The sequence below is a fragment of the Leptosomus discolor genome, chromosome 11 (assembly GCF_034619465.1).
Source record: "Leptosomus discolor isolate bLepDis1 chromosome 11, bLepDis1.hap2, whole genome shotgun sequence".
Lineage (NCBI taxonomy): Eukaryota > Metazoa > Chordata > Aves > Leptosomiformes > Leptosomidae > Leptosomus > Leptosomus discolor.
In genome coordinates, this window is record NC_141401.1 from 9,726,778 (window position 1) to 9,750,727 (window position 23,950).

At 40.8% G+C, this 23,950-nt stretch overlaps 1 protein-coding gene across 1 annotated transcript in view; it reads left to right on the forward strand.

The window, feature by feature from the left end:
* Positions 1 to 501: 501 nt before the first annotated feature.
* The window catches only part of ARNT2 (aryl hydrocarbon receptor nuclear translocator 2), a 77,360-nt gene continuing 53,911 nt past the window's right edge, over positions 502 to 23,950 (forward strand). Inside the window, exons 1-4 of the mRNA XM_086471847.1 lie at positions 502 to 611; positions 6,897 to 6,944; positions 12,701 to 12,914; positions 15,056 to 15,269. Of these exons, the coding sequence (XP_086327973.1) occupies positions 502 to 611; positions 6,897 to 6,944; positions 12,701 to 12,914; positions 15,056 to 15,269 (586 nt within the window). The remainder of the gene's footprint in view (positions 612 to 6,896; positions 6,945 to 12,700; positions 12,915 to 15,055; positions 15,270 to 23,950) is intronic.

Genomic DNA, 23,950 nt, shown 5'->3' on the forward strand with positions numbered 1-23,950 from the left:
AGGAATAATTAAAACCCAGTGTCACCTGGTAATTCATCCTTGCTCTAAACTCTTGACCTTACTGGCAAACTGAGAAGTTTTTGAAGTTTTGTTTTTCTTGGCACCCTGGTACCATGATCCACAGCTTCATTTGTCTTGGGAATTCAGCTCTGCATTTCTCTACAGGGCAGTTTCACTATTGGAAAAGACCTTCATCTGACAGCCCCTCTGAGAAGTGAAATTAGAACCGTTAGGTAAATTGAAATACAGAGGTACCTACCTGCAATTCTCTCATAATGGTTGTTGACAGAACTGGGCTTCTTTTAAGAGAGCTGTGAATCTGCTAGTCTTTGATAGGAGAGCTTTACTTTTCCTTAGAAACAAAAAAGGAACGCTTTCTCTGCTTATTTTTGAAAGGGCCTTACTGTAATGTTGACATCACAGGTTTCTCCTTGAAGGTAATGGATTAAAGGATTTCCACCCCACCCACCCCCACCCTTTCCCTACCTCTGCATTACAGAAATGGCATCAGATATTCCTGGCTCGGTGGCTTTGCCGGTGGCACCAATGGCAAGTGGACAAGTGAGAATGGCAGGATCCATGCCTTCTAGAGGAGGAAAGCGCCGCTCTGGGTAAGCCGTTTCTTTTTTATCTGAAACTGGAAATGACTGGTATTGAAAAACTGAAAATGTACCTATACATGTATGTTTATTATGTAATGTTTATGTACATAAGCTACATTATGGCATTAGTCACTGATGTTTTGTTTTTCTCTTCAACGTATCTGCTCTTCCTGCAAGATCAAACTTGCTGATGTGAGTGTATTGTTTGTTGTTTTGCACGCTTCAAAAGAATTTCAGGTTTGGCAAAGCATCCAGAAACGGATCCTGTGGCTGTTGTACATGTAATGAATGCGTATTGCCTACATGTGTTTAATCTCAAAAGGATTTATCATGTGAATAAAGGTAGCGAGATGTGTTCTTACTTGCACATGCAGACTTATCCAACTTCATCTGAAGTTTGGACTTGGAATCTCTCAGATAGAGGCCTTCTGTTAAAAATGTTTTCTTTATAGTCCTGGGTACGGAAATAGCACAAGCAGTCACTCTTCCGAGATTGTGGTCTACGATACTCTAGGTCTTGCTGGAAATGCAGCATAGTCTGCTTCTGGGGGAAAGGGCCTGAATTAACTTCAGCCCTGGCACTAGCTTGAGGGCTCTGCTAAAGAAGAAAATTTGTTTTATCCAACTTCAGAGGTTGGTGTGGTGTAGGGGTAGTTTTTCCACATCAGATTGTTCTGTGGCAATTCATCCTAATCCTCTGTGTTAGAAGAAAAGCGTAGAAAAAAAGCTGCAGAAGGGCAGAAAACGACTCTCTAGTATTAACACCTCCCCCCATTTTTATCAAAGGTTGATCACAAATAACAATCTTTAGGTGATGCTTTCTCAGAGATGGCTGATCTGAGAGTTCCTGTAAAAAAGATTGATTAGTCTTATAATTAGCCCTAAATATGACAATGGTAAGGCTTAACAGGATTGATAGTATGAGTAAAATCTTCACTGATGGACACCTAAAGCGAAGACATTATTCATTGTGAGAGCTTTAGCGGTTGTTCACCAAGGTACGTTGCCAGTTTTTAGGTGTCTGCTCCAGTTATGATGCTGGAGTCTCAGTCCTGGAATGAATTAACAAGGGAGAAGGTGGACGTCGTCTTGGACACAGAGCTAAGTTGGTGTGACGTGAACACTCAGGATGGTTCTTCTGAGAGGGGTTCCTTTGAACAGGACTATTTGGAGATTTACCCGCACTGAGTGTACTTCATACACTGAGCTAGCTGTATGAAATTGGTCTGAGAAACTCCTGAAATCTGTCTTTAACAGGCACCACATTTTTATTTTGAAACTGTTCAATGAAAAAGCCTTTGCAAACTTGCACTCAAAAGAGAAAGCAAAGCGTTAACATCTTTTCGTGGCTACATAACGTTTATAAGCTTTTGTACTTTTGAGTTGCAGGATAGTTGATCTCTTTTTTTGATCATAAACCATCTCAACTGCGAATACCAGTTTGCAAATTACTGTTACTAAGGGTTGATGCTGCTGACTGTGAAATCTTCTGATTATATTAAATACTGACTTGATATTAATTGAAAGCTATGCTTTATGCATTGCATTTTAAGTATCATCATCTATTTGTGAGAACGTGGAGTGGAGGGAGAGTGGGAGGAACATAAAATCAAATTATTTTAAATGCATTTAACATGCAAATTCAGTAAGTTAGTATAGATTTGCTGTTACACCCAGACAGTGATATTTTATCTGTGCACCACAGCTCTGAACTAATAGCCCTTCTCCAAGCCTGAGCTGAGGGTGCATTTTTTTCTTTTTCCCCAGCGTGTCTGTATTCAGACCTTGAGGGAAAGAATGCCTGCTGTGTCTAATTCCTCCTAGCTTCTCTTTGAACAAAGTTGCAACTAACACTAGGTCCTTTCATTACTGTCCTGGTGATACATCTTTGTACACCTAAATCCTTGGGCATTTTAGAAATGAATGCTTTGTGTCAAACATAAAGGAATGTAGCTAGTGAACACAGTCATCTTTTCCAGCTTCGGTTATCTCTGAAAATTGTTTCTTTTCTCATAATTGCTGAGGCAAGCTGGCAGAATAATTGCTGTATGGACTTGAATGTAGATCAGTTTAAACTCATTGGCTATCCAGAAGGTGTTTCTGCAGTGTAGGCATTCAGCTTCATTGACAGCTCAGAAAAATATTTTTCCTTTCTATAAATTAGACCAAATACTTTATAGAAAAAAGTGACGGCATAAGATAATGCACTGCAGTGGTCAGTGACTACCTTAGATGAATGTAACGTCGGTTCTTTATTTCACGTGGTTTTTCTTTAGGCTTTGCTGTATTAGGGGGTATGGGGCTTTTTCACCTTCCTAGGTCATCTGTACTTGCGGAGGGAGGGTTGGTGGGGTTTTTCTGCTTGCTTGGTTTACAGTTGCATTGGTTTTGTTTCAGTTGAGTGTATTGTCTTGTCTTTTCTCTGCCCCAGAACTGTAAGATCTGGGGAGATATGGGGAGGAAGAGACGTCAGCCCCCCAGCCTCCCTCCCCGGTGGTACTCCCCGATATCGTGCTGAACAGACAGCTGTAGTACAGATCCCCATCTGCCTCTCAGCTGCATCTGCTCCTGATCATTCCTGCCTGCCCCCGTCCTACGCGGTATAATCACAGCAAACCATCTTTTGACATTTCTTGGGAATTTTACATAATAATTGTGTTGCAACGTTCAAATCCTCTCCCATCTCAATTTTTTAACCTGTGCAGGACTACCTTGTTGGAGGGTGGGGGTTTTTTTGTATGAAAATGTTTCTAATTAAAAATAAATATTTTTGTCACAGTATTTATGGTACCCAAACATCTTTTGAGGAAAATATGTTTTAATAAGTACCTCATACATCAGGCCTTTTCAGGATTGACATGAACAGTATGAAAGAGGAAAACAAGATTTATGCTGTCCTTTCAAAACAGAAAAACATAGTGCAGCTCTTTCTTAAAGTCTCTTTTTAATGGGAATTTTAAATGAAGATAAAAGATACTTTCTGAAACTTCCGAAATGATGTCGTTTGTCTTCTTGGAGGCTGCTTCTACTGTTTTGCTAATGTGCAATATACTCTATGTAAACAGAATACCTTATCTGTCAGGGTATGGGGAGTTTGTTGGAACATTACTTTTACGTGTGCTGCTGTGTTCTGCTAAAGGTTACAACTGATTCCCTGTCTTCTGCTCCGCTCTGCTGTGAAGCAGACACGGTGGTTCAGGCAGGACATTGGAATCAATGACTTCATACACAAGACTTTTTTCAAGTTTTGAAAGGGTTATTTTTCATTTTGCACAGTGAAATGTGAAATTAGGAAATGTCTTTATTAACAAAGATAGGACAGAGATACATTTACTGTTGCGTTTTTACAAGTATTGACATTTTTAATGAACTTTATGTTCAATTTCTTTTTTTCTTTTTTTCTTTTTTTTTTTCACAATCTTGCATTGGGAATAAAGTCAAGGGTTTTAGGTAGTTTAACAAAGCAAAGGCATTATTTAAAGATTAGTCTGCTGCAGTCTGGTATTCCACCCTAGGCATTCAGACTCTTCAGTGATGAGCCCACTATATATGTGGTAGGTATTACCTATGGATATCAACCCATCGAGATCTTACAAGATGAGAAGCTGATATCCAGCCATCTAGATAAATAAGTTTGTTAGTCCCACTTACTCCTTTGGAAGAGGGTATGCAGCATGTGCAGCAGGATCAAGCTTTAAACTGTCATCAGCCTCTCTGTAATTCTCTGCATTATATTCCAGTAATAATAAGCTAGACTAAATGTGGCAGAGCTAATATTTGATTTGGGGGTAAAATCCATCTCTTAGCACTCAGCTGGAGTATTTGGCTGGAAGCTAAGAAAATCTACCAAGGCATGGGCTCTCAGTGTGTTGGAGGGGAAGGAATGGAGTTACAAAATTAATCCGTCCCAAATTAAAGCAGTGTCTTTTTAAGTCCCTGAAGAAAAGGATTTTTCCCATAGGCACATGTATTTTCTGCAGCCCTTGTCCCCTGAGTTTGAAACTGGAGGTTTCTCTCAGTTTTGTTTCAGTTGCCAGTGAAACCAGTGAAGGATATGCCTGACGTGATGCTTTTGTGAGTGGTTTCAGGTGGGGCCAGCCCTGTGCCGGCCTGAGTGTGCCCTCCTCTTGTAAACAAACAGCTCTCCTGTAACACCGACTTCCACATTTTCACTGTAGGTAGAAACATTGCGATTGAATAACTTGGGAGTTTGTTCTGGAATGTCACCTACAGGCACGTTATTGTATGTGGGGAAGAAGCGGGTAGGTAAGAGGAGACCTTTGGCTGGATGGTAACGTGTAAATGTTAAATCGCAGCAGGACTGGGGAAATTCAGGCTGCTGGTGCCAGGGCTGAAGGCCCCGTTTGGGGTGGAAGTGGCCGCCCGGGTTCTGGCTTAGTCGCAGACCCTGTGGCACGGGCAAGGGCACTGGCCCTTGGGGCTTGGTGCTGTTTGGCACCATGCAGCTGAGAGGTCACTGGCTTTGAAACCGAACTGGGTGATAACTAGGTGAGCAAACGTGTAATTTGTAGTGAAAATGGTGCTTGCATCACAGCCAATTTAAATATTCATCTTTTCTTAAGACTCTTTGGGGAAAATGGTTTTCTCTCTGCTTCCTCTAGAAATTAATAATCATTATTACCATCTGGAAAATATTATTGTGACTTTTCCAATACTGTTTCCAATTCCTGTGCTTGTTTGCTGCCCTTGTCCTGATCGTACATAGATTTCTGTGGCCCAAACACGTCTTTTATAGACCAGTCTGTCTTGGTTATCAGAGTTAGGAAGCAAGGCAGTATTGCCTGACTGGCAGTCATACTTCTCTGTGCTGAGGTAGAGAGCGTTTTTACGTCATTGTTCCCAGACTCTGAACATACAAATCTTAATTTTTAATCGGTAAGGGTTTCTTTTAATACTGAGATAAATATTATTATCACTTTGCAGGGTTTTTCCTTTAATGTGACATATCTGTTTTAATACGAAGAGCGTTAGAGACATGGAGTCTTTAATTGTATGAAGTTTTGTTACCCTGAAATGTTAGAAGGCTTAGAGTGCTAAAGAAACCTGACAAAATTGTTTGCAAAACAAAACTATGTTTTCCTATCTCCACAAATTAAGTGACTGATCAAGGTCAGTATATCATACTAATGTATTTTCTCAATAAGATAAATACACTAATACAACAATTGTATATGATAATTTTATATCAGTTCGCTTCTTAGTCTACCTTAATGGCAGAGTCACCCCCTTATAATTGGGATATATATTTGTCCACCTCTTTTGAAAAGTATAAAATTGTATAAAATGCTTTGGAAATTACACTATTGCATAACTTTGTAGTGACTTAATGTCGATGGGAAGGAGACAATCACACTGCCTAACGTAGGAAACTAATTCAGGTGGCTAATTTAGGAAGTTAATCTTCCTAGTCTTTCTGTGTAAGAAGTGAAGAAAGAGGCTTCTGCTTTTTGTGGCTCCCTGAAGGAGCCTAACTGGAGGGCTGGGATTTGGCCCAAGGAAGAGCTCTTCTCTTCCTCTGACTTAAGAAGAAGATCTGGGACATAAACCAGGTAAGTTAGGTGCACGGTAGACCCATAGGTCATTGTGGTAACGACCAGAGGAATACCACAGTAGTTGCCATCTGCAGACTGGCTGGTAATTTGAGTGAAAAGTTTGGTAATATAGGGCAAGTCTAAAGAATGTACCACAGTTAAAATCAGTAGTGGTGACGTAAATAATCCTTTAGCAGGGAGGCTGGCAGTTTACTGCTCTACCTCTGGCATGCTTTCTTTAGACTGGGGCAAAAGTAGTGGCCCTATGGTGTGTACAGCTTTAGAACTTTATTTTCTTTAGCCTCAATTTCAGTCCTCTAACATAGAGTCCTCACTGATTTCTGTGAAATTCTATCAGGTCTGAGAGATATTACTTCTGACCATCTCACAAGAACTGCGTTTGTTTAACATTTCCTTTCCTTTTTTAATTTCAATAGTGTAGATTTCTGTGGAGAAGAACAGTGATTTATTACTTTCTTTTTTTGTTTGTTTGTTTGGTTGGTTGGTTTTTTTGTGGGTTTTTTTTGTTTTTGTTTTTTTTTTTTAACTTGTATTCTTTGTATTCCTGGCAGCTGATGAGCTACTTTTAGGGGGTCTGGAGAATATGAGCAAGACTGGAATCCATAGTGTTAACACCTCCAGTCAAAATACAAGGCAAACAAGGTTGAGAATCGCTGGCTTGAACGTTCATGTCACCATTGCCAACGTCATGATTACTGATTTGGAAATCTTGCTTTTACAGAATGGACTTCGATGATGAAGATGGGGAGGGACCCAGCAAATTTTCAAGGTAAGCATTTACAAAGAGTTGGCCAAATCAGTGACTTCTTCAGTGGAGAAAGACAGCTGTCTCACTACTCATGTTTTAAAGTCAATATGAATATGGCTGAAGAACTTGCCAACAACTTGACCTAAATTCTAGTTACTGTTTTTATCAGCTTCCTTTGCAAATTAGGCATCCTGGCAGAAATCTGCCTAATGTAGTTATTGGCTTACAAAGCTGACAGTGTGTGTGTCATAATTTTGCTCTGCAGCTATGTCAAATGAGAAAATTTGTGATTTTTAGCTTATTATTTCAACTGCTGTAGATGAACTTTGGTTAGACATTGCTGAAGTTGTCTTTCTGTCACTGAAAATTAATTTTATTTTGAATTTATTTCAGCTGTTAACTGCTTGTTAAGACAATATGACAAATCCTACAGGTGTGGATTGTTTTTTTAAGATTAAAGCTCATTATGTGCCATTAGGTGTAACTGAATAGTAAAAACTGCCAAAATAAATGTTAATTAACGTGGAATATTTGAGGCTAGAAATAAAAACAAACATTAAAGCACCATTGCCATTTTTTCACTTTTCCTTTTTTTCTGGTCACACTGTTTGCATTTTTTCATTAGAAACCAGGCAGCTGCAGTGAGGGGTAGGTACTTTGAAGCCCACAGATAACTGCTGATCATCCAAATGGTAACTGCAGTTCTGTCCCAGCAGCCATGTCGAAACACAGCTGTCACCGTAGGGTGTTAGCAAGATCTTCCTAGTCAGTTTGAAAGATAAGTATGCTGAAGATGTGTCATAACACCATATCATAACCTACTGGACAAGACCAACAGCACCTCTGTTTAGGTGATATCGTTTACAGAAAGGATATTCCAGTCTCAGGTGTTAAAACTGGTGATCTGAGGGTTAGTCCTAATGTTTGCTGGAAGATACATGTTAAGGGAACAAGATTTGTGATTAATGTGACCTGATTTGTGCCTGCGTAAGTGTCAGGGTTTCTAGGCACACTGATGCACGTGTGTTGGTCTCTCGATCCTGGCTTCAGCTTTTCAAAGTCTGGTGGTGAGGAGAGCCAATAGTTCCGCTGTTTTTATCGGAGAGGTATGCTGCGCTGTGCTCAGGCTCAGTCGAGTTTAGATGTCAGATCAAAATCTGGTATTTAAATCTTAAATGCTGTGAAACCCCCAGATTGTTCTGCTTTTAGAGAGTACAGAAAAACAGTGCAGAGATGCCCGGGGCCATGTTCAGACATCCTTTTCTAGTTGTTCCCTCCTTTTAGGACTTTTTCCTTCTCCATATTGCTCACATGACTGATTCCTAGTTTGTCTCGGTCAAAACTGTTTGGTTAGCAAAGAGCTGCTGTTTTAAATGTTTAAGCTAACCCACGTGGCTTTGACTGAAGTGCCTGAAGAAGCATGCATGCAGAGGTCAGCTGGGACACTGGAAGGGAGAAAACAGTAGTTGGAGGCAGTAACAGCTTCAGCCCAGCCAACCAGACAAGGATGAGTAGAAAAGCCCCAAACTAGTGGGAGCACAGGAGGTAGTGGTGTTAGTACGGTACTCCACCTGAGTTAACACACCTTGCTTCTCAGGGACTTCCAAGCCAGCTCAGGTATCTCTGCATGGCATCTCATCATCACATGGAAGCGTATGCATGTACTTCTTATGTAACAGCATGTGGCCATTCCTCATTAAATCTGTCTTTTTGTTTAAAATTTTTTGGACTCTTGTCTGTTCTCTGGGCAGAGTCAAGTAGAATAAAGTGGCATTTTCACTGGAATGTTTTGAGGCTGCTGGTGTTAAAACACAACATAGAAATAAATACAACCCAAGTCTGGCTTAAGCTTTGTCTTCATCATTTGAGTCTTAATGAGGAAGGAAAATAGGAAACCTCGTAGAGGAATTTGCACAGTTAGAGTACTTAAAATTAGGTTTAATTCATTTGAGAAGAAAAAAGAAAAAGTTCATTATTAGTTTTTTAGAAAAGATGCTTAATTATGCTGTATTACTTTGTTAGCTAATACATGGGACCTTCACAGGCTGGCTGTTGTAATAAATTACATCATTTTGGAAAGGCGTAATTCTAATGCACAATCTCACTTGACTATTCTTGAGAAGTAATACTTTTCATTTCTAGAAAAGCCATTAGCCATATTTTTGAAAACCTGCATTTTCTGTTTTGGAACAAGAAATTTGGTTTCTCCAAAAGTAAGATGTTTTTCAAACAAATGCGTCTTTTTGTAAATATACTGGCAAATGATTAGTATGTTTTTAGGAAAGGGAAAGGAGGAGCAGCATGTCATTTTTTAGTGAAATGTCACGTTGCTGCCTGTCTCTGTGACAAAGCTTCAGAAACAGTGAAGCTTTAATCCTGTGGGGCGAAAGTCCCATTGATCTGGATTTCCTCCAAAAAGTTGCTGCCGATTGGGCATCTAACTTCTGTTGATTTGGGTAGGAATGAGGTGCCTATTTACTTCTAGGGATTTAAGCCAGTTTTAATTTCACTTCTATTTACCCAGCAGTTTCGTCTGCCTGACTGACTTTTACAGTCTTCCCAACAGGCGGTGCAGCGTCTCTACCTGCTAGAGCTTTTTTCTGAAGGCGTCTTTATATAATACATCGCACTTAAGCGCCTGTGTCTGCCCTCCCATGTTATCTGTAGACCATCAGTGCCCTCTGCTGAGTGGAGTGAGTTGTGGTTGCGATCTGGAAAAGATACAGCTCTCACTTCCAACACAGCAATGAATATTTCATGGTCTGCTGTCGATTAAAGCTCAGTGGTGTTTTCTGTAATGGTGCTGGTTGTTAAGTTCCCGAGCAATGAGTGTATGTCAAAGTGTTTGCATAAACCGACTGAAATGTGTCTCCAACTTTTTAAAATATACAAGTGAAGCTTTTGAATGGGCATGGCTTGGAAGTTTCATCAGACTCTACATTTTCTTTGCTTTATCGTTCTCATACCCTCATTTTCTTGCTGTTATTTGTAATAGTTTGCAGTTGTGAAGCTCTTTGCTTTCTGTTCTGCGTTGACTGTCATGAAATGCATGACCCTTGTGAATTTACTTCCTGTCTTTTGTTTCTAGGTATGATGGTGATCAAATCACTGGTGATAAGGAAAAGTTTGCAAGGTAGGCGTGTTCTGTAGAGCTCTTCTGCTGAGAGAAAAGAGGGGGATGTTCGTGTCCAAACAATCTCAGTACGTGTGCCTTAGCTTAGAGAGCTGGTTATTTTGTTTCTAGGTGGGATGATAATCAAAGTACTGCTGACACAGAAGGATGGCCAGGTAGGAAAAAGGAAAATCAAATATGGTTTGCCCCCATTTTTATTTTATATAAAATGCTGTTCTGACTGATCAAAAGTCAGGGGGGTTGGCTGATCCAAAACTGCTTGAAATCAGAAATACTAACCCTGGACCTTAGTGGGTCTGGATTAGCTCCTGCAGTCTCCCAAAATTTAAAGTCCCTCCAAAATTTCCATATAAAAACAAAGTTAGAAATGACAGAATTAGGACATCATTCTGTATACGTGTTTATGAATGCCAGGGTTCCTAGAGCAGACACTTTTGGAAGAGGAGCATAACCCCTCTTTTTCTTTTAAGGGTTTAAATTTGAACTAGTTTCAGGAAAGTTTCAAGGTTTTGTTTGCTTGAACATTTTTATGGCCAGTTGATTAACATACTATTACTTTTTACCTTTTATGATCATAAATGAAATGGACTGTTGGATATTCTTCTCTTTCTTCTCAGGAAGTTTTGCAATCTCTTTGTTTACTCTTTATAATAGTTGTTTTCAAAGTTCAGGAGTATTAAAATACTTTAGTGGCAGACAATGTAATATGTATTTATAAATGTAAAATGTATGTTTGAATATATGTGTTCTTTGTCTCTCTCTCTCTCTCTCTCTCTCTCTCTCTTCTCAATCACCATTTCTGTAAAAATGCTGAACTTAGAGCAAGCTTTCATCATGTAAAAATGAGTTTTTCTTCCCCATTTATCTGCATGTATATACTGACATGTACACACATGTGCTGTCATGTGCATGTGCACTGTCACACAAGCTGTTCCGCTTGTGTATGTGTATACGATCCAACACCCACAGGCACTGATCTGTCTTGGTGCAGACCTCCACAAAGGCGGGTTATCAGCCATTTGGAGTGGAAAGGTTCACTGCTGTAGTAGATAGTTAAGTAGGTAGTGACCTTAACCAAGGGACTGGCTGTAATTTACTGAACAACCATAGGCTATCATTGCGGGCACCTATAGCTGTATTTCCTGAATATCCGGTGGTAAGCGTAGGCGTCAGAAGGAATAATAACACTGCATGTAGCCTTAACAAATGGTATTTCTGAAGACAGTGCCTCATGCGTGTAACACCTGTATGTGCAGGGGCAGGATACACACTGTAAAGTGGGACAAGACCGTGTGTTCCTCTGTTTTGGGAAGCAGCATACTACAATTTGGATTCTTTCCTGCATTTTAAGAAAAGGTTCCATTATTAAAAGTAGCCAAAAAGTGTGCCAAGACTAGCTTTTACTTTCGAGATCAGTCTTCATAACAGCCAGCTCCAAGGAATGTTGCAGTTTCTTTTAACGTTGTATTATCATACCGATCAATGCTGGTGGACTCTCCAAGTGATCACCTTTCACATCTTGCTGGATCGGCCAGCGATCCCACAAGAAAATGTCATACACAGCTCATTGAAATCAATGGAAGATGCTGCTTTGACTTCTGAAGCGTCACATACCTGTCGTGTACTTATATTTAGCTGCTACCTGACAGGTACAGTATGGAAAAAATAAGTTCTAGGCACTGAAGTATTCTGGGTCCATTTGGACCATTTCAGATGTGTACATTGGTGTAATTCCTTAATAGTGATTGAGCAATGGTGATTTACAGTGTGGGAAAACTGAACTCCCAGATCTTCAGTTCTGAAAGATTTTGGTGACTGTTCATTTTGAGAATTCTCAAATTTGACTCACCACCTCAGTCATGTGTTTTCTATAAAGGATGAGAACACTGGAGCCCAGCCCAAAGTGGGGCAGTATCAAGTACTGTCATTGTTATTTCCCTGCTGTGCTAGATTGTTCTCGAACATAAATTCTGACAAGCCAGATCTTTACTTGCTGTCTTTCATACTAATTTTATTTGTTTACTGGGGGAGGGCGGGGGGTTGTATGAACTGTTATACCATAAATGGTCCCAGTGCTGCAGTCTGATCCTGTAGGCATGTAGTGTCTCCCTGCAAGGATGCGGGACGTTCCACACAGCCTTACAGGACTGGAGATCTGTGTGTCATTGAGTGGGTTTTGTTGCAAGTCAGTGCTGGCACTTGCTGCTGACCTGATCCAGCTGTTAGTGAGAGATTTCCTCTAAAAGAGGCCTTTTATAAGCAAATCCAACACCTTGAGCGAGGACTGGAAGCTGTGAGAGGCATCACAGCAAATTTGGGAGTTTGGCTGGAACTGGCAGTCATCAGTTCCTCACATCTTTCTACTTCATTTTTTGCCCTTAAACCAAAGGACATTCAGCTGGTTAAGAGATTAAGGCCACAAGCCAATAGCTAGAAATATGGGCAAATCATATTTGTCCTTCTGTGGCCTGGATTTTCTGTCTGTTAACTGAGGGATAATAGTGCTTAGCTTTGTAAAGCACTTTGCTCTCCTGGGGTGAAAACAGGTAAACAAGTGCAAAGTATGCTTCGTTACCTCTGATTGGAATTCTTACACTGATGATGTCTCCTTTTCTGTTGGTTTGGTGTTTCTTTAAATGTTCAGGGAGAATCATAGTGAAATTGAGAGGCGCAGGAGAAATAAGATGACACAGTACATCACCGAGCTGTCTGATATGGTACCCACTTGTAGCGCGTTGGCTCGTAAGCCTGACAAGTTGACAATTCTTCGGATGGCTGTTTCACACATGAAATCAATGAGAGGCACTGGAAACAAATCTACTGATGGAGCTTACAAGCCTTCGTTTCTAACAGAACAGGTAGATTTTTCGCAAATGCCCGTTTTCTCTGCTTTGTGGTCTTAAAAGATGTGAGGAAGTGCTGAGAGCACAGTCTCAGCTTGATCCTTCACTGTTGTCATAACTGGTACAAGCAACATACCCAAGGTGTGAATACAGACAATTTTGGATTTGATCTTAACTATATAACAAATTTTTCTCTCTGAAGCAGCAAACTGGGTGTTCTTATCATTGAGGTCTGAAAAACAAGTCACCTGCTACCTCTAGTCACTGGAAAGAAATTTTCACCTCCAGAACCGGGTTCTTCCCATCCTAACAAAGTTTCTCTAAAATAGGTAAAAATGAATCTGGAAAGACCTGCCTCTCCCTCTTGGGTGTAAAGGAAGGTTAAAAGTGTTGTTTAGTCTTAATGCCTAAGTTCCCAGCGGCTGAACTGGGCAGAGATGAATCCCATCTGTACTGGCTGAGGTACTTGGTTACATTTTTGATGGAAGAAGGAAGATGCACCCAGTGCTTGAAGGAAAACTGTGTAACTGAGTGCACTGGAAATTCCTACCACCTTCATTGTTTTTGAAGTCCTGTGGGTGTAATGTGCATTTTTGTGGTCTGCACGATTTAAACACTTACACATGTAAGTCATGGCTAGAGGCAATACTTCTTTCTATTACAGAAACAGCAGCTGCTGCTGACCTCTCAGTGTTCACATGTCTACTTACTCTGGCTTTCCTGAGGTGTGTTTCTGGAAGGGCTGTGCCATTCAGCTGGTTGTTGGTAGGGTACCCTAGTCACTTCCCATTGCAACTTTTTGGGGGTTTTGGGCCTTGCAGAATGGCAGAGTTTATCTTCATCTGTGATAATAATGTATACAAAACAGGACTTACTACTCTCTGTATAATGCTGCCAGCTACACAGTGAAGTGGTTCAGAATTGATGTGCTTTCTCTACAATAAAGCAGCAGAAGTCGATGGTCTGTGAAACATTTCTTGAGATGAGTTATCAGTTTCTTTAGTAGAATTTACCAGATTTTAATCCTCACCTTATCAATGAATATCTGCCATTTGCACACTAGCCGGGCTGAGCAGTCTAACCTGGAATGGAACTCAGAGTGTCCAAAGCTCTCTGACTGAGTTCCAGATGCAGTTATCTTAACAAGCTCTGGTGGTCACTGGAGCCACCAAGCAAAGGCTGTTGGAGCTTGTTTCCCAGAACCTGGAGTGGCGGTGGTCATCCTTTCCCGTGAGAGGTTTTCGAGCTCTGTTAAGCAAAGGTCGTGTTTCTGTGTGATGCGTACAAGCAGTTGTTTGCCTGTGCAATTCAAGGTGACTAAACCCCGTGTCTGAAAGTTAGGGACAGAAATACCTTGTTTCAAAGGCCTACAGTCCCCCTTCCAGTCCCCAGGTGTGGTCAGGGCTCTGGGTGCTGCATCTGAGGTGGGTATGTGGGTGTCTCAGGGCAGAAGTGCCCGGGATGATGAGCAGGGGACTGTGTAAAGAAAAGGCCTAAGACAGGGGTGTTCCAGACCCTTTGGATCTCTGAGGTTTCATATTCACAGGCTGGAAAAACCAAGTAAGAATTGATACAACCTTCTTGTGTAGTGGCTTAGGCCCCCTAATGGGAGGGGAGCCTGGGGGTTCCTGTCCTTGTTCCCATTACACTTTCTGCCTTTTATCCAGTGACTGTTTAATTTACAAACAGCTCATCCTGAGGGGGGGGGGGGGAAACAAAAACCAAAACCAGAAAGACTTGTTGGTTTCTTTCCAGTTAAATTATTCAGGATGTTTAATTAAGGGATGAGTTTGCCATATGAGTTATAGCTGTTTATTTCCTCTGTTTGTAATCTGAAATAACTTTTTATTTTTTTTGTTAGATGCCTATCACCCAATATGCAGTGACTTTTAGTTACTTAATTTTCTTAAAGTGCATTGAGATCACCTGATGAAAGGCAATAAAGGAAAACAAAGCATTGTTTGTTGTTAAGATCAGCAGTTTATGGCTTGCTGCAGGTTTGGTTGTGCTGTCATATCAATACTACAGTGAAAATTTCTGCCTCGGTTGTGATCAGCCACTAAGATCGCAAGAAGACAATATTCTTTGGCAGTGACAAATGTGCTATTTAATTCCCTTCTCTTGCTGGCATTCTAATGAAATCCTTTCTTTGGAAGGAACTGAAACATCTTATCCTGGAGGCTGCAGACGGGTTCCTGTTTGTAGTTGCAGCTGAGACGGGAAGAGTGATCTACGTATCAGATTCTGTGACTCCTGTGCTGAACCAGCCACAGTCTGAATGGTTTGGCAGCACTTTGTACGAACAGGTTCATCCAGATGACGTGGAGAAGCTGCGAGAGCAACTGTGTACATCCGAAAACTCTATGACAGGTCAGATATATCTGATGTGTGGTCCTGTGTGTTATGGATCCCTGCAGAGTTTTTCTGATATTCAAAATGCCTGGTTTAAAAGTCTGGTAAAAATGAAATTCAGCAAGATTAAACTGTATTTTCTTGCAGGCGGTGTGGTAATATAAATCTTCTTTTGCATGACTACATTTTACTTCCTATTTGTTTGACTTCAGTCAAACCACCATCATGTAGCTCTGCGTTCAAACTTCTGGCTTGGGTAGGTTTGGAATCTGGATTGTTTTCAGTCTTGGTCTGAAAATCTAGATTGTTTTCCTTTCGTCCTCAATGAACTTGTGACTTCTTTGCAAATATGTGTTTCTTTAGGGCAGTGTTTATTTTGAAGGCAAAAATCATACTTCAGACTTTTCCATTTTCATAAAAATTCCTTGTGGTTTGCTAACGGGAATCCTGGGGAAAAAAATCCAGTGTTTGGCAGCTGAAAATCTAGTGGATTTTAAATGGGAGGCTTGCTTCTGTAGCAGTGATATAAGTTAGCTGTAATTTGTCTACCTATCATTTTGCACATAAAACAAAACCATACTTGTATCTTCAGTATAACTCTAGCTTTTACAGTTATTCATGCTCAAGACTGCCAGTAGGAAACTACCCTTTTCTTTAATAGGGCTATGAGAATTAGCTAAATCCTGTTTTAACTCAAACTTGGAAAGGAGGAAACCCAACTTCTCCTTTTATTCTTCCACGTAGTATGTTAATAGCTAAAGGAAGAAAGCTAGGGGAAAGTATTTATAACAAAATCCTGATCCATGCAAAAGTCACATAATTTCTTCTTGCTTTAGTAATTCGGAATTCTGACCTGGTTTGCTGGAAGTTTTGTTGTGTTTCATAACTCAAAGGACAGTGATCCAGTTTTGAGTGAACCTGCACACTGTTTACAGCTTCCATGTCAAAACAGTGCCAAATTCATGATTTCCTGTGGTTTGAATGTGATGTGGTTTTGGCAGAGCTATCGTGTATTCAAATTGGAAATTCAAAGCGAAATTGTGTGGTGAAAATCCAGATGGATCGAAACCAAGTGAACAGTGAGGGGAACCTGTGCAGAGAAAAACAGCTAAGTTTTGTACAACGAGACTTGCAGAAGAGCACAACCTCTGTTTTTATTGTGTAGCGTGTAATACATTTTAATGTACGTACTGTCTTCCTTCAAGAAGCAATTACTTCAGAGCCTCAGTCAACAGTCATGTTTCGACTTCCAAAAGTGCTCAGTTATGGGACTTAACTTGCTCAAACTAGAGCAGGACTAGACAAACGCAGAGAAACCCAATTGAAAATCCAACTATGTATTTTTTCCAGTTTTAACTATGTGCTTTTCTTTCACACTGAATCATCTGTAGCCAGTGGAAAGAGGAGTTCAAATAATAGTATTTATAGGCTAAATCTTTTCCCTGCCTGAGTCTTTTGGAGTTGTGAGATTGACACAGAAGGCCCGTAAATCTGCTGTTCATGGACAGCTGAACATTTTCCCAGTGTGAGGAAAGAATCAGCTTGTTTAAAGCCAAGGTAGCTGCACTCCTTAAGGTGCAGAGGCAGGCTGAGTGTAAAAAGATGCTTTTTAGGGACTGGAGAGTGTGTGTAGTTACAACTGTTCCAGTCAAGTGCAAGTAAGAACAGTGTAATTGGTCCTAACTATACGGGCCACATTGCGCGAGTTTTCCTTTATAAAGTGATTGTGGTGGCATGTACAGTGCAATTTTTTGGCCAGCTGAACATCTCACAAGCCATAAACACAATCATGTCTGCTTCTGAATCAAGCATAGACATATAGTTGTATGTACATCATCTCTCAGAAGATCACCATAGAACAGATTTTTAACGTGTCTGCTGCATTTTTCTAGCTTTTTAATAAAATTAGTGTAAAGCAAGTGACATCATAATACAGCACTGCTTTTCAAGTAGTTTTGTTTTAAAGATGTGACGGGTGAAATACCTTTAGTTAGTATACTAGTAGTTTTGTCAGTGTGTGGAGCATATAGATAAACAGGAAGCTCTAGATTTGTTCTATTAAACTTGCATTTTCTTGACCCTGTCAGGTACCATTACATAAGAGAAAGTCTTCTGCAAGGACTTTCAGTCCAGCATCAGTTTGCTTATAAACAGCATGCAGCGGGACGTTGGGAGCCTCACTCTCATTCCTTTGAGAATGAACTTTTCTGGGAGCAAGGTGGCTTAGAGTCCATTCAACCAGTTACGCTTTCTTTCCTGTAACACAAGCCGTATTGAGAGTGGCAGCTTTGTAACAGGTAGGAGTAAACCAAAATATTGTGGTGAACAGAAGCAGTGGGTGCCGTAGTGATGTTTTAAAAGAAGTCAAGTAGGCAAATGCGCTTCCTTTAAGTCAGTGTTTATCGAAGCATTTGGGTAGCCCCCAAGGCTCTCTTGGCTTTCCAGAGTTATGTTTCGTGCAGAAAAAAGGGCAATGCAGAGCTTGAAAGAGATGCAAACCACAAGCCATCCGGCTGTGTTTGACATTTTTCCTGCTCAAAGTGAAGTTCACTGCAGGCAACAGGAAAATCCTCATCTTGTAGTGACCTCTGGCTGTTGAGCACAGGATCTGCTTAGGGAAGAGATTTGCAGGTGAGAATGTAATGATATGTTATGATTGTTAATTTTGCTCTCTTCCTCATCTTCTCAGGGTCCATTTTCTCAACCTTATAACCTCCTCCTTCAGCCCTTGAACTGGGGAAGCAATGACAGCGTCTCGACAAGGGAAAAACTTAACTTGCCTTGCATCAGATCAGAGCTGTGTCCTTTGGTTATATGTGTTTCTCCTGTTACAAGTGCTGATCATTAGCGCTGCATTGCTGGGGTTTTCCCAGCACCTTTTAGCCATCCTGCTACCAGGAGAAGCTGCTCCAGACCCTGAGGACTTGGGAGGCTGCCACTGCCAAAGGGGAGCGACAGGGAACAAGCCGGTGGAGAAAGCAGGCTCCCTCTCACATTTCTGCCCCCAGGAACGAGACTGGGACTGGGGCTGTGGTTGCATGAGCGGGTTTTTTTGGCACTCGTACCAGCTTATGCAATCCTCACCTCATCTCACCCTCTCCTCCTTTGGCATTTGTGTGGTACTACAGTGAGTCACATCAAGGGGGCTGACCCAGCCAAAAGCTAAGCTAAGCAAAAAAACCCTGGGTTTGGTAGAGACAGCTCTTTGGCCTACCTTACATAGGGTTGTTCAAACTCTTGTGCGAACACCAAGGAGAAGCGGGGAGCGAATAGTTAAGGGTAAGGGGAGGACAGGACTTCAGGAGCAGTAAAAGCGTATGCCAGATTGAAGTGGCTGTTTAACTATGGCCTGAACCACGTAGTGTGTTTGGGGAGTTAATTGCTTGCTCTATTTTTAACTGTCAGGATATGGGGAAGGATGGATAGTTTCTATTCCATTTTATATCCGTGGAGATTTTATCCCCTGGAAATGGAACAGTTGTCTACTTGTTTATTGTACATTAATTGCTAACACATTGTAGCAACAGGAAAGCTGAACTGTGAAGTATATGTACAGTTTGAAATGCTCTAGAAAAGACAGCAGCTGAGACTTGATAATAGCAACAAATAGTGCTCCCAAGAAGTTTTTACATGCGTCATGGGCATGATTAATCAGAATGAGGCAGATACTCAGAGTAATAATTTATTTTCCCTCTTTGTTCTTGGAAATCTGCAGATAGGAAAGCAAATCACTTCAAATATGGATAAAGATCAGATCCCACAGTAGGGTCCATTAGCAAAGACCTCTTTGCCCTTAGGATGCACTGATGAAACTTGAAGGATGGTGGGTTCAGGTGCGGGTTCAGAGTTGGACGTTGTGAATGGCTGACTAGCACACAGCACAGTGGGATCCTAATGCAAGTGAGAGCCTCCAAACAGCTGCCGACAGCAAATCTCTGATGGTGCAGAGAACAGACAGAACTTACATTTAAGTGCAGAGAAAAACAGCTTTTGAAGAATACCTCTGCTACATTTACTGTCCAAAAAATGACTGAGCAAGTATTATAGTAAACTGTCCTTCCGTTAAAATACGGTGTTCCAGGACACTTTGCCAGACTGATTTCTACCACTCTAATTGTCCATAAGCAGTTCATGAAAGAGTAGAATGAGGAATATAGATAACTCTGTATGGTTTCCTGGAAGTAATCCAAGTGGTTCCATGATGTGTCTAAGATATGCTTGTCAAGGCTGTGAGGTCTGTGTTCCTGCAGCCAGCATCTCCAGTGGTGCGAATGGGAAACGCCCCAGTTTATTATATTCAATTCTGAGCTTCAAGCAGCACAGCATGTAGTAATCCAGCTGTAACGTCTTCCTTCAGCCTCACTCTCTATAGCTAAGGCGAGGCAGGGAGCAGCATATGTAATCCCGTCCGTGGCACAAAGCCTTCTCAGGACATTCAGGATCAGGAGGAGTCCTTGCAAACTGTTTTAGCCGGGTAGTTAAAAGGTGCTGAAACTGTGGATCTGTGACTGCAAGAAAATGATGAGAACCAGAACCTCTACAGCTTTCATTTTCAAGTGATTTAAAAATGACTAAGTCAATTTATTTGCTAGCTGAAAAAGATTAATTGAGGTTACTCCTGGACAGAATTTGTATGCCAAGTTTAATCTTGGCGTGATATTTTATTGCCATATTTTATAAGTACAAAAAAGTAGAACTTTATGATGGAAATGGTGACTGACCACAGCAAAAGTTGAGCTGATAGGTACCTTTTGAGAAGAAAACACAATTGTGTGACAATTTGCTGTGGTTCATGAATATTATGGAAACATCACTCCATGTTACACAAGCAGATATTTGGATTAGGGAACCTTTCTCACAGAACCTTCAAATAATATGTTGTCTTGCAGTGATGGTTTCAGCATATGCAGCTTTCTGTCCAACTGCAAAGCTTTCTGTTATCAAGCACAGCCATAAAATGCAGATGCTGTAGATAGAGTCAAATTGTCTGTAATAATGAGAAAAATAGTGTTAAACTCAAAAGAGGGCAGTGCCAGAGACCAGTGGAGAAGCAAAGTAAAGCTTTCCACAGCACTGAACAGAAGGGAAGTGCTCAAGAAACGGTAAATAACCATATGAAAGAGAAGATTAGGAATAGCTTCTCTCTACAACAGATTTTCTTCCTGCAGATCAGCACAGGAGTTTTTGTGCTGTGAGCTGTCTTGTACTTCCATGTCAATTTTCCAACTCTGATTTCTGCATTTTGTAGAAGGGGACTCTTCTCGTATGCACAGCCAGCCAGTGAATGCAAATGTGCTCTGATTCATGATCACTGTTTTGAACTCTGACTTGAATTAATGATTTAAGAGAGACTCCGACTGATAGGGAGAAGAGCTGGATGAGACTCTTATTTGGCTTCATGTGCAAAATTCTCCAAAGAAATTCAAAGACTAACTTGAGGCATGACCAGAAAGTCAGTCCTAGCAAATATAATTCTGATATGCCTTAAATGTCATCATCAGTAACAGTAAAACTCATGTCTAATGAAAAAGTAGTATATTATCAAAACATTTAATTAATGGGATGACTTCTGCACTGTAGTAGCAAACCACAGAGCTTCTCCTCATCCAGTTAAAAATTGGGTCAACCTATTTATTAAAAAAAAAAAAGTATAAAAGTCTTTTTTAGGTATTGGTGTCTAGAATTTTATACCAAAAATACATGGATGCTTTTGTACCCAGAGCTGCTAATGCTGCTTGGAAAAAAACCCATTTTTTTAAAATCCCTTTTGTTCGGGGAAGTATGTCCTTGCTGAGACAGTTGACAAAATGAGGAGCTGTAGTAAAGCTCCTTTGGGACTTTGTTCTCTAGCCTTTGGTTCGGAAGAGCACATTTTTCAGAGGTTTATGCATTAGAAAGGTAGTCTGCGTGTAAAGGGCTGTTTCAAACGACAGCGCTTGATTTCTTTATTTTTTTACTTCTGTCTGTGAACTCCTTTAAGTATGTGAACCCTAAAGAACCATCTGTCTCTGAAGTGTGCCCAGCCCAGCAGCTTAGGAAGTCAGAGTACGGGGAATTAAAACCAGATCTCGGTATTTTAGATTTTCACATCTTTGCAGAGGATGATTGACCTAGTAAGACCATTAGCCTCTGGGCAGGTATGGAATGAGTTGTATAGTTTTTTGTTTATAGAGAGAGTTAATAGCTACTTGTGCTTTTTATCCCAGGATAAAACAGTGGTTCATCATCAGCTGTTTTCATTGAATGTCCATGAAATGTAACTGTCTGTAAGGTTTTGTCAAGCAGGCATCCAGTAGACAACATACAGCGAAGCAGGGAGTACAAGGAGGAGAAAAAGTTTCCATATATGTGATACAAGATGTCCCAAAATCTTTTATGTCTCCGCAGGACTGTCTGAAACTTGACTTTTAATACTTTACGGGATTTTCCACTCACCCACACACACATATCCACACCCTCCCACACTTTATTCCTTACAAGGGTGGAGGCTGGAGACAGCTGTGCCAGGATTAGTGCACCTGCAATGGCAGGGAACAGAGAGATTTTTGAAAATAGAAGCTTCAACACCGAGGTTATCCCCTCTTTTTCGGGACATGATTTCTCAAAACATACTGCCATGTATAGAATACATATGAGTGTTTCATGTGAACAGCGTATTTCAGCTTTCAGTCGGGTTTTTCTGTAGAAAAAGCCAGTTTTGGCAAGGCATCTTTTCTTATTTTGAGTGTGGAATCCTGGAAGAGATTTGTCTCGTTGTTGACAGCTACCAAATCACCATGTGATACCTGTTTTTCAGCAGTTATGTGGTCACACCGGCATTGCGGAGAGTGAAGAAGATGTGTCAGATGTAAGACTTTCCATACACACCAGCCTGTTGCCATGCTATTGTTCCAAAGAAAAAAAATCTGGCCGCATTTTTCTGGACTTTCTTCTCAGAGCAGGAAGGTCACAGTGCCAGCCAGAGATGGCCGTTAAACTTGGGCAGTGCCAAGCATAGGCATTTGTGTGTTTTCAGCTTTAGTCTGTTCAGCTGGCAGGTTTTTTACATGTAGGATAGAGGAAATGAATGTTCTGCTTCCTCCATCCACATTCTGTTTGCAAGCAAATGCAGTAGATGTTGAGGAGCAGGAAACAAGGAAGCTATACCTGTCTGGCATCTACATCTTGGCTATCCCACTAGCGTGTGCTTAGAAATGATGCCCAAAGCCTCCATGTCTTCACCTTCCCTTCTGTCATCATTTGGTTTGATCAAGCAGAGTTTGTCAACTCATGCAACAAGTAGAAAAGCTTAGCGGGAGAGCTGTCCGAGTCTGTGACTGTGCGGGGCTTTCCAGAAGGAAGACAAGGAAAGCTTTAAATATTCTGTGCATTAAATTGCACATATGGGACTTTGCTTCCTTTGCAAGTGGATCACCCTGTTTTTCAGTTGAAGTGAATGAAACAAATCCTTCATTCAGTTGTGGCTGTGTGACCAGTGACTGTGGTCCCATGATCTTTCGGGGTAACACAGAGGGCAGAAATTGGCTTTTTATGTTGTTTGTGTGAGAAAGAGGACTGTAAGGCCTTACTTAGAGTGCCATTCCTGCCCTTTGACACTCTAGACAATACCACAGAAATAAGAACAACCCAGTCTGCTTTCAAAAAATAGGTACATGCAAATGATCATATTTTGAACGTATAAGACATTTAATCTCTAACTTATTCCAAGGGAATTTTGTTTTGCTTTGGTCTCTAGGGCTGTTTCTGGGGGAAAAAAATGCCAAATGTTGGGAGAAGCCAGCTATGTATAAAACAGTTCGTAAAGCAACTCTTACACAAACACAGTGACCCGGTGGTCTCCCGCTGCTGAGACACACCATTTGGGTGGAGAGTACTGGAAGGAAAACTAGTGATAAAAGTTTGCATTTTTTCAACTTACTTTGGTAATTATAATGATGGTTTAAAGAGGTCAGTGCATGTTTTTACCAAATTAAAGATGCAACTTTAGCCTAGTACTCTGAGACAGATTTATTACACCTGATTAGCAATAGAGAATCCTTTTAGGGTGAATTTTCAAGTGTTTGGGCATGCATGTGCAAGTGGGTTTCGCAGTTGTTATTTTTTTTTCAGTCTTCACCTTGAGTTTCTCACTGGAAACTGCCACGTGCTTAGGTCTGTTATCACAGATGTTTCACTGGATCGTTTTCAGTTGCTGGGTTTCAATGGTGGTGGGTTTTTTTAATGTTCAATATTTATTCAACCCGCTTTGTTTTGTTAAACATGATGAAATATATGGAGTTAGTGATTTTTTTGCCCTCTTTTGAAAAATACTGGTGTTTCACAAATACCTGACCAACTTCTTTGATTAACGCAGTGCCAATAAAGCAGTCCGGACGTGCCCCTTGGAGCCTTTTGGCATTGGCCCTGCTTGCAATCCTCTGTAAATTTCAAGTGCTTCACTTCTTTGATGGGAACTCCACAGATGCTGGGAGGGTGCAGTATTAGCCTTAACATCTACCCTGTGGAGAGCTAGCTTTTCCTTTAGCCCAATTTGAATGTTGGGTTGTCTCAATGAAGTTAATACAACGCACCAAAATATTTTATTGTTACTTGATGAGTTATAGCAACAGGCTAGGGAGGCAGAGGGAGGAATGGTGCCTGGAAGTGACAGTATTCCACCTGAGTGTCCGCTTGATTCAAAGGGGGATTCATTGACTTAT